This window comes from Neofelis nebulosa, chromosome 2, assembly GCF_028018385.1.
Source record: "Neofelis nebulosa isolate mNeoNeb1 chromosome 2, mNeoNeb1.pri, whole genome shotgun sequence".
Classification (NCBI taxonomy): Eukaryota; Metazoa; Chordata; class Mammalia; order Carnivora; family Felidae; genus Neofelis; species Neofelis nebulosa.
In genome coordinates, this window is record NC_080783.1 from 7,930,362 (window position 1) to 7,946,919 (window position 16,558).

At 55.5% G+C, this 16,558-nt stretch overlaps 1 protein-coding gene and 1 long non-coding RNA gene across 2 annotated transcripts; both read left to right on the forward strand.

Moving 5' to 3' along the window:
* Window positions 1–271: 271 nt before the first annotated feature.
* Window positions 272–7,294, forward strand: LOC131496074 (uncharacterized). Its single transcript, XR_009254299.1, has 2 exons — window positions 272–451; window positions 5,193–7,294. It is a non-coding gene; the product is annotated as an uncharacterized LOC131496074 (long non-coding RNA).
* A 1,954-nt stretch (window positions 7,295–9,248) lies between these two features.
* Window positions 9,249–14,004, forward strand: NPPC (natriuretic peptide C). The gene is made up of 3 exons (XM_058701265.1): window positions 9,249–9,503; window positions 9,963–10,273; window positions 13,526–14,004. Exons 1-2 carry the CDS (start codon window positions 9,414–9,416, stop codon window positions 10,251–10,253), a joined length of 381 nt encoding a protein of 126 aa, XP_058557248.1. The 5' UTR covers window positions 9,249–9,413; the 3' UTR covers window positions 10,254–10,273; window positions 13,526–14,004.
* The last annotated feature ends 2,554 nt before the right edge of the window (window positions 14,005–16,558 follow it).

Sequence of the window (16,558 nt, forward strand, 5' to 3'; positions counted from 1 at the left end):
GCTCATGTGAAAGCCCCACGCCTCCCGGTCTCCAGCGAACATTTGCCATTCCTTTCCTGTCACCACCCCGCTCCGCGCTTGTGCCCATGAGCTCATCGTTGCTGGGCAAGTCCTCCTGGGGTCAGATAACCGCCAGGGGCAATTCCTTTCCCAGCCTCCTGCCCCTGCCCTGTGCCTCCGACAGACGGAGCGGGCCCTGACTCCCACTCTGTGGTTCCACACAGAACAGAGAATTGTGTGAGGTCAGCAGAAGTCTGGGGGGGCTTGACAGAGCTCTCCCACCCCAGCCCGGCCCCTGTCCCAGCCTCGCCTTGGTCTGGGAACTGCTCAGCCAGTGTGACCAGACAGACCCCACCTGGACGCCAGGCCCTGCCCATGTCTGAGCCACCGTCTTGTTTCTGTCTCAGTCCCAGACTCAGCAGCAACCTCGGGCCCAGGCACTGCCTCCCAGGTGGGTGTCAGCCAGAGGAAAGGCTGGGGGAGGGGAGTCCCAAAGCTGTGAGGATCCCCACCCAGAAATGGAGGCTCTGTCTGTCCTGCCGGTATGAGGGAAGGTTTCTCAGGTGAGAGCTGGTTCATACGCTCGGTCTCGTACACGAGGGACCCCTGTGTACCAAGTCTCCTGCTGCTGAGAATCCAAGGTGAGGCTTAGTCATCTTTCTCTCAGGGACAACTGAAAAGAGAATGACCACCCCTTTTCCTGTGAGTGTCAGCCCTTCACTTTCAGAAGCTCGTCCCAGCCAGCTGAGGCCTCAGACCACCTAATTCATGCTGCCCCCTCATCCCTCGCGGACAGGTCTGGTTCCCCGATGCCAGAAGACCTCAGAACCACACTGTTCCCAACCAGTCTGGCCCCATCCTTTCCAGACCTCCCAGAAACTGAAGAAGGAAAGAATGGGAAGAGGGGACCGTGTGGTCCCAGAGAAATGGCTGCTGACAGATGGGACAAAGGCCCTAGAACTCCGAACACCCCCCACACACACACCCAGAAAATGGCCACGAGTGGCAGAGGAGCTGTGTCTGTTTCTCTGCCAAGCCGCACACCACATTCCCACGGGAGCCACTCGGCACAGGGTGGAGACAGCTGTTCCCCTCAGCAGATGTTCTCGCGGGAGGCAGGGGAGCTCACTCCCAAGCCGGATCCTCATGACTCACCCCGTAGGCCTAAGCGGCCTGCTGAGCCTGTGACGAAGGCAGATCAGACAGCCAGTGGGGGGCCCCATAGCCTTCCGCAAAATGAAGCTACTAGTAGCTTTGCCGGCACCTTCCTGCTGCGAGGGCAGAGGCTATCTCTGTCCCTGCTGTCCCCCTAAGGCCGAGCACAATGCTGGCCTTAAATTCCTGTGCATTTATTAAGCACCTGCCTTGTGGCTGGCAGTATGCAAGGAACGGAGATTACTGAGGTAGACACAGGAGCTCCTCGCAAAACTGACAGATGGTGGCATTAAGGTTATGACAGTGGCATGCACAGGGGCTATGGGACTCAGGCTGGGCCCCTGTTGACTGTGCTGAACCAGAGGAGAAGTCTATGGGGCCCGTCAGGCCCAGGGAGAGCCCCGGCCCTCAGAAGGTTCATCACACCAGAAGATTCCCAGGCCCATCCCGCGTCGTTTCAGATCCTACCAGGTCCTTCTGCCAGAAACAAGCCTGTCCTAGAGGCTCTCCCACCTCAGCAAGGCTCAAAAACCTTTCCTGACTGTCACACACCCTTCTCCGTGAGGCTCACCTCCTGGAAGGTTCTCGCTGAGCAGTCCCAGCCACGCCACCCTAGTCTGCAGTCCACACTACGTGAAAACTCAAGGAGACAAAGAGAAGGTGGCGTGGCCAAGATCCAGGGAGGGTCTAGCGCCAGGGAGGGTATGAGGCCGGGATGTCCAGACCATGACGCCCAATCCCTCTGAGTCCAAGTTCCCTCAGGGGGTAATAGGAAGGGGCAGGATCCCACTGTCTGGGCTGCCGGATCCGGGCACTGTTCTCTGAAGCCAGGCACCCTGTCTCCCAACCCCTCTACCTCCATTCCTGGCCCAGCTACCTCCCAGCTTTCTGGATTTTCTCATAGCACATCACTCACCACGCTGTGTTTCTCTTAGTTGCGTGAAACCTATTCTGCCTGAGAAACTCATTTGGGTTTAATGGGGTAAGAAGGTGTTGAAGTTAGAAATATTTGCTTAGTTTAGCAATATGTATAAGCTCATGTCACCTTCATTTTACTGAAGTGAAGCCTCCTCACCAGGCTGTGAGCTAGATCAGGCACTGATTGTACAGAGTCAATGTAATATTTTTTTTTTAATTTTTTTTTTCAATGTTTTTTATTTATTTTTGGGACAGAGAGAGACAGAGCATGAACGGGGGAGGGGCAGAGAGAGAGGGAGACACAGAATCGGAAACAGGCTCCAGGCTCCGAGCCATCAGCCCAGAGCCTGACGCGGGGCTCGAACTCACGGACCGCGAGATCGTGACCTGGCTGAAGTCGGACGCTTAACCGACTGCGCCACCCAGGCGCCCCTGTAATATTTTTAATCATCCCCTCCAATAATTTACAACATGATTTTTCGAGACAACATGGCCGGCACGGTTAGTCTGGACCCAGTCACTGAACATGGTCCTGATGATTTGCTTTGTTATTTCCTTAGGGGAACCACTCAGTCCCTCCACACAGTTTTCTTCTCCAAATATTGTCCCCTTTGTCCTTCTATCCATCTCTGAAAGTGCATGAGGAAGACCCGACGCCCCCAGATGTCCTCACCCTCACATCAGGGATGTCTGGGGCAGCAGCGGGGCTCTGGCAGACTGCTTATTCCAGGAATGAAAGTTTCGAGGTCCAGCAGTGGGCACCAAGGGTGTGGGTTGTCCTGGGGATCAATCAGGGTGCTTTCTTGCAAGTGACAGAAACGGACCGGCTGAGGAAAGAAGAGGGATTTATTAAAGGGCATTGGGCGGTCTGAGAAGGCTGGGAAACAGCTGATCCAGGACCAGTCGAGCTGCAGTGGGTCTGTTGAGGCCTTCCGAGATATTCCTGGCCACCAACACTTATGATAACACTGGGTCAATAGCAATCCTGACACAGGACGGTGGATTCTATCGCTACCACCCACCATGCCCTCTTGGATGTGACTAAGAGCAGTCCGCATGGCACGGACTTCTCTGAGACGATGGCTCCCGATTTAAAACCCAGAGGCTCCAAGTCACAAACCCCTGCTCATCTGCAGGTCAGGCAAGCAAGCATTTGGCAATTCAGCTTCTCCCAGGGGGCTGAGAAGCCAGGCAGCAAAAAATCACTGATATGCGTCCAGTACAACGAGACTGCCTCCCCTCCTTACCAACTCCCTGGAGCCCAAGATCCTGAATCATCTGTTTGATTAGAAGTTCTGAACCCTATTGAACTCTACGCTAGAGCCTCCCCTCTTACGTTATTTCATCCATGAGGCAAAGCCACCCTCATCTGGAAAGGAAGGAGCCTTCTCCTTGCCCATCCTGCGCTGAGACGGAGGGACCGTACCGAGCAATCCAGGAACAAAGGTTTGTTGTGTTCTGCTGCACATCGGGCCCAGAAACAATTCACACAGGCACAAGGGTGGTTTCCAAACAATATATGGGCTTTGGGTTTTTTAATTATTTTTAATGTTTCTTTGTTTTTGAGAGAGAGAGAGAGTGTGAACTGGGGAGGGACAGAGAGAGAGAGAGAGAGAGACGCAGAATCCGAAGCGGGCTCTAGGCTCCCAGCTGTCAGCACAGAGCCTGACATGGGGCTTGAACTCACCAACCAGGAGATCATGACCTGAGCTGAAGTTGGGCACTTAACCGACTGAGCCTCCCAGGCACTCCGGGCTTCAGGCTTTTTTAGGGTGGCAGGGCTTGGGCTTAAAAGTATTTTCCAACCCCTGGGGAGCCCAGATTGCAAGAAGTGTGTTCCCTCCAACCCCTCATTAGCGTCTGGCTTGGTTGTGTGTCTCTGGCTAGTGTTTCTGGCCATTTGCATTTTGGAAACTGCTCACCAGAAAGTGGTTGATGATCACACACTCCTGGGACAGAAATCCACAGAGGACTTTCAGGCTTGGGAAACCCAAAGGTGGGGCTCCCTCAGCCGACTGGTGGCCCTGAATCCTGATAGACCAATCCTATAATCCCTTCTGTGAAGGGGCCAAGAGTCTTCTATAAGACCCTTGGGGCCCCTTCTACCCACATGGGAAAGCCCCCTTCCTTGAAGACTGTGGACTCCGACAAATCTGAAACACAATCTCCAAGACCAGACAGTAGAAGGCCTCCTCCAGGTACACTCCAAGAAGGCGAGCTCACTGTAGGGACCTCTATAGCAGCAAGAAGCTCTGCCTCTTTGGAAAACTCCATATGATCAACATTTGACCAAAGCCCAGCCGGGGCAAGCCAATCTCCAGGACACAGACCCTGGCAGCAGACCTGTCCCTTCTGGAAACATCTGGTGCTCGCTCCATACCGAGGTCAGGATGCTGAACCATCTTCGGTTCAGAGGGCCCCTCGCCTTCATCTCCCTCCTCACTTTCTCAGCGTTTAGGCCTCGGCCTCTACTCCCTCGCCTGCTTGTTAAAAGCCACATGGGGGGCAGTTGTTCCCCCCCCCCAAGGAACTGAGCCTATCTATTGAGGCTATCTGTCAACCCTATCTGTCTTTTATTTTTGAAAAGGGAAAAAAAAAAAAAGGAGGGATAAACTCTGACGTCATGAGCTTGCGTGGGACAGTGGGCTTGGAGGCCATCTGGAGCAGGTGCTGGCAGGGCCCCTGGGAAAGAAGAAGAAGGGCAGCTGGCTCATCAGGTGGGGGTGTCCTGGGGTCAAAGACCTCATGGCACCATTAGGTTAAGCTTTCCTGGAATTTCTGGCCCAGGAAGGATAGATGAGTCTTCCTTGGCCTCCAGCTCCTCTCTTAAAGCCAAGTCCTGTAGGTGCAGGACTCCTGGAGGAGGCACCAAGCGCCGGAAGACCTGGCCAAGCTTTGATCTCTGTGTCTTCTGTGGGTCTCCCCATCAATCGGTTCTGAGGAATCTCAGGGGCACGGTGTCCTCCCCCTCCTCCCCGGGAGTGCGAGTGACATTCAGATGCTTCTTCTGCCCCAGCTGCTCGTCCTGCCTTTGTCCAGGGGTTGGAAGCCTCTTGTCAGGCGTCCTGGTTCACTCTGCCCCCGTCCAGGAGGCAAGGACAGATTTTTCGCAATTACAGGTGGTGAAACTGAAGGCCCAGAGCAGTGATGGGACTTGGCCCGGGTCCCACTGAAACTTCCCTGCCCGGCCTCCATAAGATCTGCTCACCGCCTGTTCAGTGTCCTCTCTGGGAAGTTATGCAGCTGGAAGGGGGCCCCTGGGATGAAATAATTGCAGAGAAAACAGATGGGTTGCTGAGGATTCCTCCCTTCCCCTGTGTGCCTGAGAATCCTCCCGCTTTGCCCCAGGGCCAGGAGAGGGCGCTGTTCCACATGGAGTTAGTTCCCACCCCCTGGGCAGTCTGGTCTCAATCACTCCTTCCCCAGCCTCAGATAAGCCCCTATGCACACCTTTCTCACCGGAGGAATACTCAAGGCCCCTTTCATGTTCCATAGGGTCCTGCTAGCAGAGTGGACACCGACTGTTCCCAGGAAGGGCGCCTTCTGTGCAAGACATTCGCCTTGCCTTCGTGGAGGAGAAAAAGGGGAAAAGGGCCCACAGGAATGGAGCCTTTTCTCTCCCTGTCCCTGCCTTTCTTTCAGAGGTCCAGAAGGGAGGAGAGGGTGCCAGTCTTGTGACTCTCTGATGCCTGGGGTTTGGCACACTTCAAGCTGGCTCTGACTTTCCCCAATCCCCGCTCCCTCTCCGTGCCTCCCCACAACTGACCACTCTCCCTCAGTCCTAACCTTCAAGCTTGCTTTCTGTCTTCACCCTCAAGAATACAATAGGCTCCCACTCTTGCCAGACAAGCCCCTCCCTTGGCTGACTCGCCTCTCTCCCAAGCCTGCGTCTTCTGGATACCCTTACCTGAAGCCCCCCACCCCCACCCCCAGTCTGGGCATGCAGGGCCCTGCAATGTCACAGGCTGCCCCCCTGCTTCCCTCAGTTTCCCTTTGGCGAAGTCACTCATTTTCTTTTACTGCAGCCCTCTAAGTCTGGGTGTACTACATGGTTAGCCCAAAGGGCTGCTCTCCAACTAGATTTCCCTCCTTATCCCATCTGTCCTCCTGCCTTCTGGGTCTCCCTCCCCACCCCTCCGCCTCCCACCTCCACCCTACCACCAGCTCTGCACAGACTTTTCCTCTCCAGGAAGCCCACCCAGCTAGCCCAAGCTGGGGGAGCTGCCCTCCCTCCCCACCGTTGTTCTTTTCAGCCTACAAACCTAGTGTCGGTTTCCTGGATTCCTTCCCTGCAGGGATGCAAACCCACAGGCTTCCTGGGTGCTCCATGGACACTTAGGGAACCAGCGGGCAGATAAATGACACATAACCAGATTCCCTACAGCACTGCCAGACTCCCTAGGCCCAGTGGACTTTTCTCTCTCCTTTGCCATCAGGAGGAGTGTTCACACTGAGCATTCCATAAACTGCCTCCAACAGCTCCTGTTCAGCGCTCAGTGGGTCCAGCTTTCCCAGGCCTGGTCCCTGGGTCAGAGCAGAAACAAGCAGACCTCATGTGGGAAAAGCAGGAAGGAGGGACCTGAGTCCCCGTTCTAGACCCAAGAGGGAGAGAACTTCCTCTGCAGCTCAATGTGGGAGGAACCCAAGGCAGTTGCGTGCGGACTACCTCCTTTCCGGAAGGTTCCTCCAGCCTAGTCCTTCAGCTTCTATCCACCCCACCTCCCAGACCCCAGCTAAGTGAGAGTGGCTCCACAGCCTGCCCCAGGGAAGCCTCACTCTGCAGGTAACTCTTCCAGGATCTGGTCTGCCCCAAAGGACCATAGTCCAGTGGTCAGAAGCGAGGGCTCACCAGAAGTTTCCACTTCTGAATAGGAGAAGTAGAGTCCAGGGTGTTGGCTCTGCCCACACTGGGGTGGGGTTGGGTGGGGTCCATTTATTTAATTTAGTCTCAATGCTCAAAGAGAGGGGAGACTTAGATAGTTACCCAGCTGTCACTAAGTGCCTCCAAGGGACACCAAATACAGGAAGAACCAGCCTGAAGAAGAGACATTCAGACAGAAGGAGGTGACCAAGGTGCACCGGAAGCTTCCAACCTGTCCTTAATAAGGGGTTTCAGAGGATGTGGCTGTTGTCCCCTGGAAATGAGTTCAGTGACTGGGTCTAGACTCAATCTGCTCGGCTCCTTAAATAGATGTAAATAAAGCAAGTGTCAGAGACGTTCCAGATTGGTAACATTCCACTTTGATCAGTAGCCAAAGAGGAGAGAGGACTTCCATCACTCACCAGGAAATGCCTCCCTCTTCCTCCTTCTTGCTCCTCTTCCTTACCGCTCAAAGAGTGGTGCCACACCATGCTACCACGGAGCAACAATCAGAAGGGGCTGCATGGAAGTGGTGAATCAACTCACTAGAACTCCCAAAAGGTGTCCTGTCAATGTCTGAATCCTCTTCTAGACTCAAATTCTGCTACCCCAAACTGAGGGCTCGTGTCAGTTATTTCCTAAACAAGGGGAACTTGGACTCCGTGGCTCTGCAATTTCTTACCCAGAGTGCCAGGTGGGATGGGGAGAGCCTGAAAAAATGGTGGCGCTATTGCCTCCTGCCTCCAGACACGGGCTCCACTGCGGGAGCCATCCACATGGCACCTGATTCCTTCGGCCCTTATTTTTTTTAATGTTTACTTTATTTTTTGAAAGAGAGAATGCGAGCAGGGGAGGGACAGAGAGAGAGGGAGAGGAAGAGAGAATCCCAAGCAGGCTCCGCATTGTCAGTGCAGAGCCTGATGCGGGGCTCGAACTCATGAACCGTGAGATCATGACCTGAGCCGAAATCAAGAGTCGGATGCTAAACTGACTGAGCCACCCAGGTGCCCCCTCCCCCTGCCCTTCTTAACTGCCACCGCCCTCTGCCTCAGGCACAGCTTTCTCTCCCTGAAAAGACTCATCCAGACACCTGCATCCGGCTGTGGTCTTCGTGCCTAGGGACAACCACCATGCCCCTGTTGTCTGCTTTCCAGCAGAGTCCTGCTGGGTGGCTTGGGGGTCATACAGTTCCGCACCTCACTCAGTTCTTGAGGTGCCCAGCTCTCTGCCTCTGCTGCTCATCCCGAAGGGATTCCTCAGAGTCCGAGGAACGAAGACACCCTGCCCAAGGAGAGGGAGTTCCCAGCGACAGGTGTACCCGACTTTGTCCCTACAACTTTGACAGAGACCTATCTAAGACTGAAAAAGCAAAGGCAATCACCTGTCACCGCTCAGGGAAGCCAGACGGGGCTCCAGGCTAGGTAAAGCTCTCTCCCCGTGCGGTGCAGGTGCACAGGACGGGGAGAGAACATCCCCACCCTGAGGTTCCTCGCGTGGGTGAAAGACAGGGTCAGGCGCGCGCCCGTGAGCGCACCGGGAAGCTATCCGCCGGGTCAGACTTTGGGCGGGTTCCACGCGGCAGACCCACGCTGAACGCGAGCTGCACGCACGCACCGGCACCGGGATCTCGGCCCTCCGAGCCCACCTCGTTTGCAATTCACTCTCAAACACACCCTCAGGCAAAAAAGCTTTCACTGTCCGGTGTAGGACTTGCGCTCCCCCCTGCGGCCCCCGGCAAACCTCGCTCTCCCTGCGCCTCCCGCCCGGACCTCCGCCCCATCCTCTGCCTCCCCAACTTAAAGACTTTGGTGCAATCTGAACTCCCCAGTAGGTGAGAGGTGGAGCCGCAGTACCAGGCCTGAGCCTGTCTGGTGCCCAGGAAGGAGTTTGGCAACAAGACAGATCTGCGTGGATTTGGGGCTGTGCCAACTTTCTGGCTCTGTGGCTTTGGACAAGGGACTTAATTCCTCTGAGCCTGTCTTTGCACCTGCAAAGGAGGGAAACTGATTCCTCCTAGGGAGAGCGCGTGTGTTGAGGTCCAAGCGTGTGTGCAGGGCACCGGGAGCGCCGACGCTTGGCATGCCTGGCACGCACTCGCTGCAAATGGAGTTTCCTGTGCGCGCCGCTTTGCAGCGGCGAGTGCGGCGGGAGAGGGCTGGCGGAGCAGCGGGATCCCTCGGGGGTGGGATGTAGGTGGGGGCAAAGGGGGAGCCCCCGCGGCCCCCTCCCGGACCTCGGCGCGCGTGCCATTGGCCGGGGCGGCCGGGTGGGCGGGAGGATGACATCAGCGGCAGGTTGGATTATAAAGGCGCGAGCGGAGCCGCGGGCTCAGAGCGCACCCAGCCGGCGCCGCGCAGCACTGGGACTCGCGCCCACACCGCAGCCCAGCCAGCCTGCTCCGCGCTCGCCTGCTCCGTCTCCCGCCGGACCCGTGCGCCCTCGCTGCTGCGGCTCTGCGCCCCTCGACCCTGCCGGCACGATGCACCTCTCCCGGCTGCTGGCCTGCGCCCTGCTGCTCACGCTACTCTCGCTCCGGCCCTCTGAAGCCAAGCCCGGGGCGCCGCCGAAGGTGGGTGCTGTTGCATGGACATCGGGACTGTGAGGGACCATGGTGGGGCTGGGGCCCTAGGAGGATGCGGAGCACTAGAGGGAGCAGAGGGCGGGAAAGTGGCCCTCTGCTCAGAGATGTGCATGGGTGAGTGCCAGGAAGCCCTCGAAAGCGACTCAGGGGGTCTACGTCCCCAGCCTCGGGAGCACCACGACAGATGCTGAGCCCCTGCCCCAATGTGGCCAGCCGGTCAGGGGGCAAAGGAGGGGAGGGCAAGGGACTCCCGGAAGGAGCGGACAACGGCGGCTGCGTGGCAGGTGGATGCAGGGCCGGCTGTCCGGCATCTGTGGGGGCGCGTCAGGGCCCCGAAGGGACAAATCGGGCCGGCGGGCGCGAGGGGCTGGAGCATCAGGGGTCGCGCAAAGTACTTCGTGCGGCCCCCGGGCGTCCCTTCACCTGCCCGCCCTTTCCCTCGGACAGGTCCCGCGAACTCCGCCAGGGGAGGAGCTGGCCGAGCCCCAGGCTGCGGGCGGCGGTCAGAAGAAGGGCGACAAAACTCCCGGGGGTGGCGGCGCCAACCTCAAGGGCGACCGGTCGCGACTGCTCCGGGACCTGCGCGTGGACACCAAGTCGCGGGCGGCGTGGGCCCGCCTTCTGCACGAGCACCCTAACGCGCGCAAATACAAGGGAGGCAACAAGAAGGGCTTGTCCAAGGGCTGCTTCGGCCTCAAGCTGGACCGGATCGGCTCCATGAGCGGCTTGGGATGTTAGTGCGGCGACCCCTGGCGGCGGTGAGTACCACCAACCCCGGGCGTCCGGAGTTTGTGCACACCTAGCACCCCCGCGGCACCTGCCAGAACCAAGCCTGAACCCCCGCCCGCCCGCAGGCCGGTTCCTCTCTGATCCCCTGGCGCTGGGGTCGTTCCGCCTCCCAGCCGACCTTTGGAGGAGAGCCAGGCGATCCCAGCACGAGATCCAGTGTGTGTGCAAGGCATTTGCCCCCAACCCCGTTTATCGTCCCGTTTTACACATGAAAAAAGTGAGGGATAGAGTGGTCAGGGCATTTGGGCCAGGTCAGAAATGGCTCAACACGGATGAACCCGCCTAGCTTCCTTTAAGAAAGCAGCGACAGCTTGGTGGGGTCCTGCCCACACCGGGACCAGAAGTAAACCGGCAGCACTGGTCCCAAATCGCCATTTGGGAGCGTTGAGGGGCAATCGGGGGTTTGTGGGAGCAGAGGAGGAAGGGCATACACACAAGTGGAGGGTAAGTTTATCTGCCAGACACTGTTTCATGGTGCCAGAGGTCAGGGCGGCTTCCTAGGACTGTGGTCCCTAAAGTAGGACAGACTTTAAAGTCCTGTAGACAGAATAGTCCTCTGTTGGCATCAGCAGGTTGCCCTTCCGTCCTAGAGCGGTCTGATTCTTGTCCCTTCTCTAAACCGTGGCTGGGAGCAAACTGGTCTGTCCAGGGTCCTGATGCTGCTTGCTGCCTGCCTGACTTCAGGATGGAAACTCAGTATTTGTGGCACAATTTCACGGCAGAGAAAAAGACTAGAAATATTTTATTATTATTATTATTATTATTATTATTATTTTGCCCCACTCTGAACCTATGTGCCCATCTGAGTTCCTCCCCAACCTGCCCACCTCCCCAACAGGGGTCCCTGTTTCTGGCATTGCCCCCTCACCCTCCACTAGGGCTGGAAACCCCTGTGCTACCTCCAGCCCCTGCCAGGTGCTGTATCCTGGGGATGTTGCAAAGATCCTCCCCCCTCTCCCCCTTTCTCTCCTTTCCTGGTGCCCATCAGTTCCCATGGTCAACCAGGGTGGTAAAACCACCTCTGAAATTGACATTCAAGTGCTTTAGGAAGGGACTCCTGCTGGTTTCCAGCCTTTCCCTGCAGCCTGTCTGTCCCACTCCCCACTCCAAGCCATGGGGAAGCTGCTCTCTCGCCCAAGAAGCCTTGTCAGCGTCCACACTGTCTTCCTCCAGAGGGCAATGAGAGCGCCCCTCTGAAAATATCCAGCACGTTGCCTAAGCCGTTTTTACAGCACAGAACACTTTTTCACCCGAGCCATAGTTGCTTGGGAACCTGTTTACCACTCCCAGATGAACTCATGAGCAACTTGAGGGCCAGGTGCTAACCTAAGGTGATCTGGGACCCACGGCACCCCCAAAGAAGCTCTGAAAAATGTTTGTCAATGACCAAAGAAACATGCCCCACCCAGCTTAGGGGCACTCCTCTCACACCTGCCCTGGGTTTTAGCAGGGTTTCCTCTCTGTGCCAGACTTGACTGAGCTGTGAGCTCCTCCCCATTTCGGCAAGGGGCTTCATTTGTCTGAGGTTTTGACTCGCCCCTGCACAGGAAAAGATAATTCTAGCACATGGGGCCCAGCCTCTACCAGCTTCCACTCTAATGGTTTTGCTCTCATCTTTCCTGTCTAAACAATGAAGAGATGGAGCCACAGGCCTCACATCTTCAGTTCACGTTGTGATTTAAGCACCAAGCTCAAACTTCCCGATCTAAACAAATGTTGTCCAGTGGGTTAGCAGGAGACGAGATGAGGAAGAAGGCCTGGAAAGTGCCTGGCATGCACATCCCCCTAGGCTCCTTGCTCTTGGGTGTGGCTGTCTGGGGGCACCAGGTGATGGTCCAGTGGGTGGGGAGGTGCTGGGCAGGAGGCCAGATCGCTAGGACTTCTCAGCCCCTTCGACTAGGGAAGTTTGTCATCCTCCTGGAAGTTCTGTCCTTGAGCTGAACAGCCACCTCTAACACCCTTAACCTTCTCGACCCCACTCTCCCCCCCCCCACCCCACCCACCATGAGAAGGCAGAGCATCCTTCCCATTGCCCGCAGCCTCCTAGTGGAGATGCCCAAGGTGTCTCACTGTCTCCGCTTAAAAGAGAAAGACAGCTGAGATTTTTCACATTAATGGAAACTCGTCCCAGGCTGTGGCCACGTCTTCTTCACTCAGGAGTTGACTTTGGCTCTAAGCAGTCACCATAATGACTGTCGCTGATGGTTATAGTCTTGATTATAAAATTCTAATGACAGAGATGGGGTGTGGCCGATGCCTGAATGAACACCTTGCCCAGGAGCCCCAGGGACATCACAGACATCTATCATCTGTTTAAACACATGGGACGGCCAGAGACGGAAGTTGAGGGACAGTGCATCAAGGTGTTGAAGCCCGGAGTCCCTCCGCATGTGCTGGCCTCTGGGAGGGCACTGCACTGTCTCAGGAGGACTCTTCCCTCAGGCCCAGAGCACCTACATGGCCATTGGCAGAGAGCTGGAGAGCCCTCGTCAAAGGACTCTTAACTCTCCGCCCAGCACACCCAGCATGGCCACTCATTGCCCCAGGGCTGGCGTGAGACCCCGCTCCCCCTGTGTCTGAAGGGGACCCTTTCTGAGGTGAAGCCAGCTAGAGGAGGAAGTGCTATTTAATGAGTGGCAGCTGTGACCCAGACACTCTGCCGGTGCCCAACGTGTGGCCCACCTGTTGAATCTTAAAGCTGGCCCGGGGAGGTGGCTATTATCCCATTTTATGGGTGAGGAAAGCGATACTCAAAGCTATCCAGGGCCATCCAGGAAGTGAATGTCAGAGTTGGGATTTGAGCCCAGAATTCCCAACTCTTCAGATGTTTGTCTCCCCCTCCCCACTGCTGTCACGTAGACGCAGAAAGCCGAGGTGGCACCTGACTGAGGGTTTTTGTTGCAGCAAAAAAGGGAAAAGAGCATTTCTACTCTCTTTCCCTCATTGTGTCTCACCGAGTGCCAAGGGCAAGGCCTGTAGTTAGACTCAGGGGGAGGAGGGCTGGCAGACATTCTGGGGCAGGAAGTGCCAAGGGCACAGCAGGAGATGAGGTGACCCCAGGAGAGAAGGACCCCTTTCCCTCCATAGGACCGCCTTCTCCGGGCTGGTGGGGCAAGGCGGGACATTGCTTCACGCTGCTGTGGAAAGGGACTGTCCTGCAGGCTGGGCTTTCTCTGCTAAGGGGCCAGAACTAAGTGTCCCGTGTCCCCTCTGTGTTTCAGGATTGGGAACTTGCTCCGTTTTGCTGAGGTCATTCTTGGTCATCAGCCTCACGGCATCTGGAAGCATCTCCAACGCAATGTGGCTTTTACATTTCTTTTTTTTTTTTTTCCTGGTACTGGGAATACACAACACCAGCTGTTTTATTATTATTCGGGAAGGGGGGTATGATTTTATTGTTTGTTTTTTTTGAAAATGAAAAATAAAAAGTTATATATTATATATATATTATATACATGAAACACACACACCTACACCAACATGATGACAAGGGACAGTTTTTAAGAGACTGACAAAACCAGCTGTAAAACATTGCTGTTTGTAAATTCATGTCATGCATAAATGTATTTATGTTGTAAAGCTATTTATATTGTTTATAAAGAGATATTTATAAAAATTTTATTTATGTAACTAAATGAAAGAAGTCAATCATTGTAATGTTTTTGTCTTAACTAGTTGAAAAATGTAAAAAAAAAGTCATTCCATGAACATCTTGAAAACTGTCTTTATTTACTTACTACATTTATTTTTCAGAAATTAGTCTTAGAGGGAGGATGTGAAGACAAGGCTTTTGCCTCTAAACAGATCTAACAGCCAGGTTCCTGATTCTGGATTTGTTTGTATCAGATTCCCCTGGGGATCTTGCTAAACGTACTGACTTCTGCCCCCACGTACCCCCAATGAACCGAATCTGAGTCTCCCCGGGGGCATAAGACTTGCCGTTTGGATTTTGTCTCCAGTGACTCTGACCAGTTCAGCCAGAATGGGAAGCTCTGGTCAGAACACTTCACAGCTGGGAAGTCAGATGCCTGGAGTTAAATTAAAATTGAACTTAGCCGACTGAGGGTCCTGTAATTCTAGTCCATCTTCTCTCTGTGACCACAGGAGAGAAAGAACGGGAAACTTCCCTTTTGTTTGGGGGACATTTAGGTTTCTGTATATCTTGCAGAATTGGTCAGGTTACCTCGCGAACCTTAGCGCACGAAAGCCTACAGTGTGTACTTGTTACCTCATATTGACTGTCACGGTCAACGGGGACCTGAGGCCGAGGACCTCAGAGAGAACAAGAAGGCATTAGCTTCCCTATTTGCACAGCGTGCTGTGCTTTGCCAGGGGGGTGTGGTTTTTCTTTTCACTTGAAGCTGCTAACAATTATGATTCCTATGCCCCATGGAGCCTGAATGTGAAAGCGTGAATACTTAAAATCTCTTCTCCTGAAACCTGCAGGAAACTAAAATAATTCCCAGATAATCTCACTGCATCCTTGGTGTGGTGACACTCTGTTGCCACCTGAGTCCATCTGTCTTCTGCCCCGTTTGGTGAAAGCAGGGACAAAAAGAGCCTTTCAGGCTGGTTACGCCAGGTGGCCTCGACCCTGTTCAGGGGAGTTGGGAGTGGTGTGGCCCCGAGGTCGTGGGGTCAGCAGGCCTGGCTGAGTCCTTCCCGAAGAAAACTGGCAGGTGGGGGAGGTGGCCAAAGCACCCGGCCTTTCTGCTGGCCTCTGAGCTCGATGGCCTTTCTTCCCTCCAGCAGCAGGTTCTCAGGACAACCAAGTGCCCTCGCCCAGGTGAGAAAACGGCTTTTAAGACAGATCCCAGCTGGGGAACTGCCTCCAACCTCCGCCACTGCCCCGAGGTACCCTTCCTCAGGCTCACTAGTCAGGGCATGGCTATCTTCCTTGGCCTCACCCGACCTCTGCGGCTCAGAATTCAGATCCCCGTGTCAGCGAGGGTGAGGGGCTCCAGCACTCAGGCGTCACCTGTGCCTCAGTTCACTGCATGTCTGCAGACCCCAAGCCAGGGGATGCCGAGGGGGGCTGCAGAAGCAGGGGGAAGGCAGGGGGTAGACCGTGGGCTTTGCTGGTGGCGAGACAGACACATCTCCCCAAAGCCCAAAGGTGTGAGGATGGAGAATTCTGGGGCTCAGGGGGTCACCAAGCTAAAGGTTTTCCCTGTGAACAGTGTCCGGGGAGCCAGTAACCCAGGGCTCCTAGGACCCTGCAGCCCAAGCTACACACGCTATCCTACCAAGTAGCTCTCACCCCATGAATTAGCCGGCGAAGGGCACGCACGACTCTGTTGACAACTTCAGTCCCCACCAGGTGGAAGCCAGTCCCTCAACATGTTGGCTTCGGATGTTGCTAGAGAGCCAGTCCTCCTTTGATATCCAGACCTGAAGTCTGGGGGCTGCTTCCTCAGCAGTGACAAGGACATGTCACCCCAACAGGAATTTCTGCTGGAAAGCCATGAAGGATTGACAAGTATTCCATAAATAATGGGAAAAGCTTTGCAACCTCCAGAGATTCCCCAGGTGGTATTACCCAAGAGCGTCCAGCCCTCTGCTCTTGTGTTGGCCTCCTCCCTCACCATGAGCACCTCACCCCCAAAGCTGCCTGGGGAACCTGCCACTTCTCTTCCACGTGGGGTGACCGCAACAGCTGGGCCAGCTGGAGGGAGCGGCTCCAGAGACCACCCCTGCGCCTACCATGGAGGTGATGGAAGCACCTGGAAGGCAGAGAGACTCCAGGTCCTCTGCCAGGCGCGTGGTTCCAGGAGTCTACCCTCCCCCCACCACCCAAGACGTGGGAGGTCCTTCTGTGGCAGCCATGACCCCAAAAGGGGGGTCCGAAATGGGCTGCACATGAGCCTCTGCCGGTGACCAGAGAGACCACATGTCTGGACAAGCAGGTGGTCGGGGGCAGTCTGAGGACCGCGGGAGCCACAGTCAGAGGGTCCCGTCGGAAATGGAATTTGATGGGGCACCTGGGTGGCTCAGGCAGCTGAGCACCTGACTCTTGATTTCAGCTCAGGTCATGACCCCAGGGTCGTGGGCTCCAGCCCCATGTCGGGCTCCGGGCAGAGCATGGAGCCTGCTTGGGATTCTCTCTCTCTCTCTCTCTCTCTCTGCCCCTCTCCACCCACTTAATCTCTCTCTCTCTCTCTCTGTCTCTGTCTCTCTCTCTCTGTCTCTCAAATTAAAAAAAAAGGAATCTGACCCAGACAGTTCACATGGAGAGGCTTTACTGAAGGGACTAT

Coding starts and splice junctions, on each gene's coding strand:
- NPPC (XM_058701265.1), top strand. CDS start 9,414: ATGCACCTCTCCCGGCTGCTGGCCTGCGCCCTGCTGCTCACGCTACTC. Junction 9,504..9,962: donor AGCCCGGGGCGCCGCCGAAG/GTGGGTGCTGTT, acceptor TCCCTCGGACAG/GTCCCGCGAACTCCGCCAGG.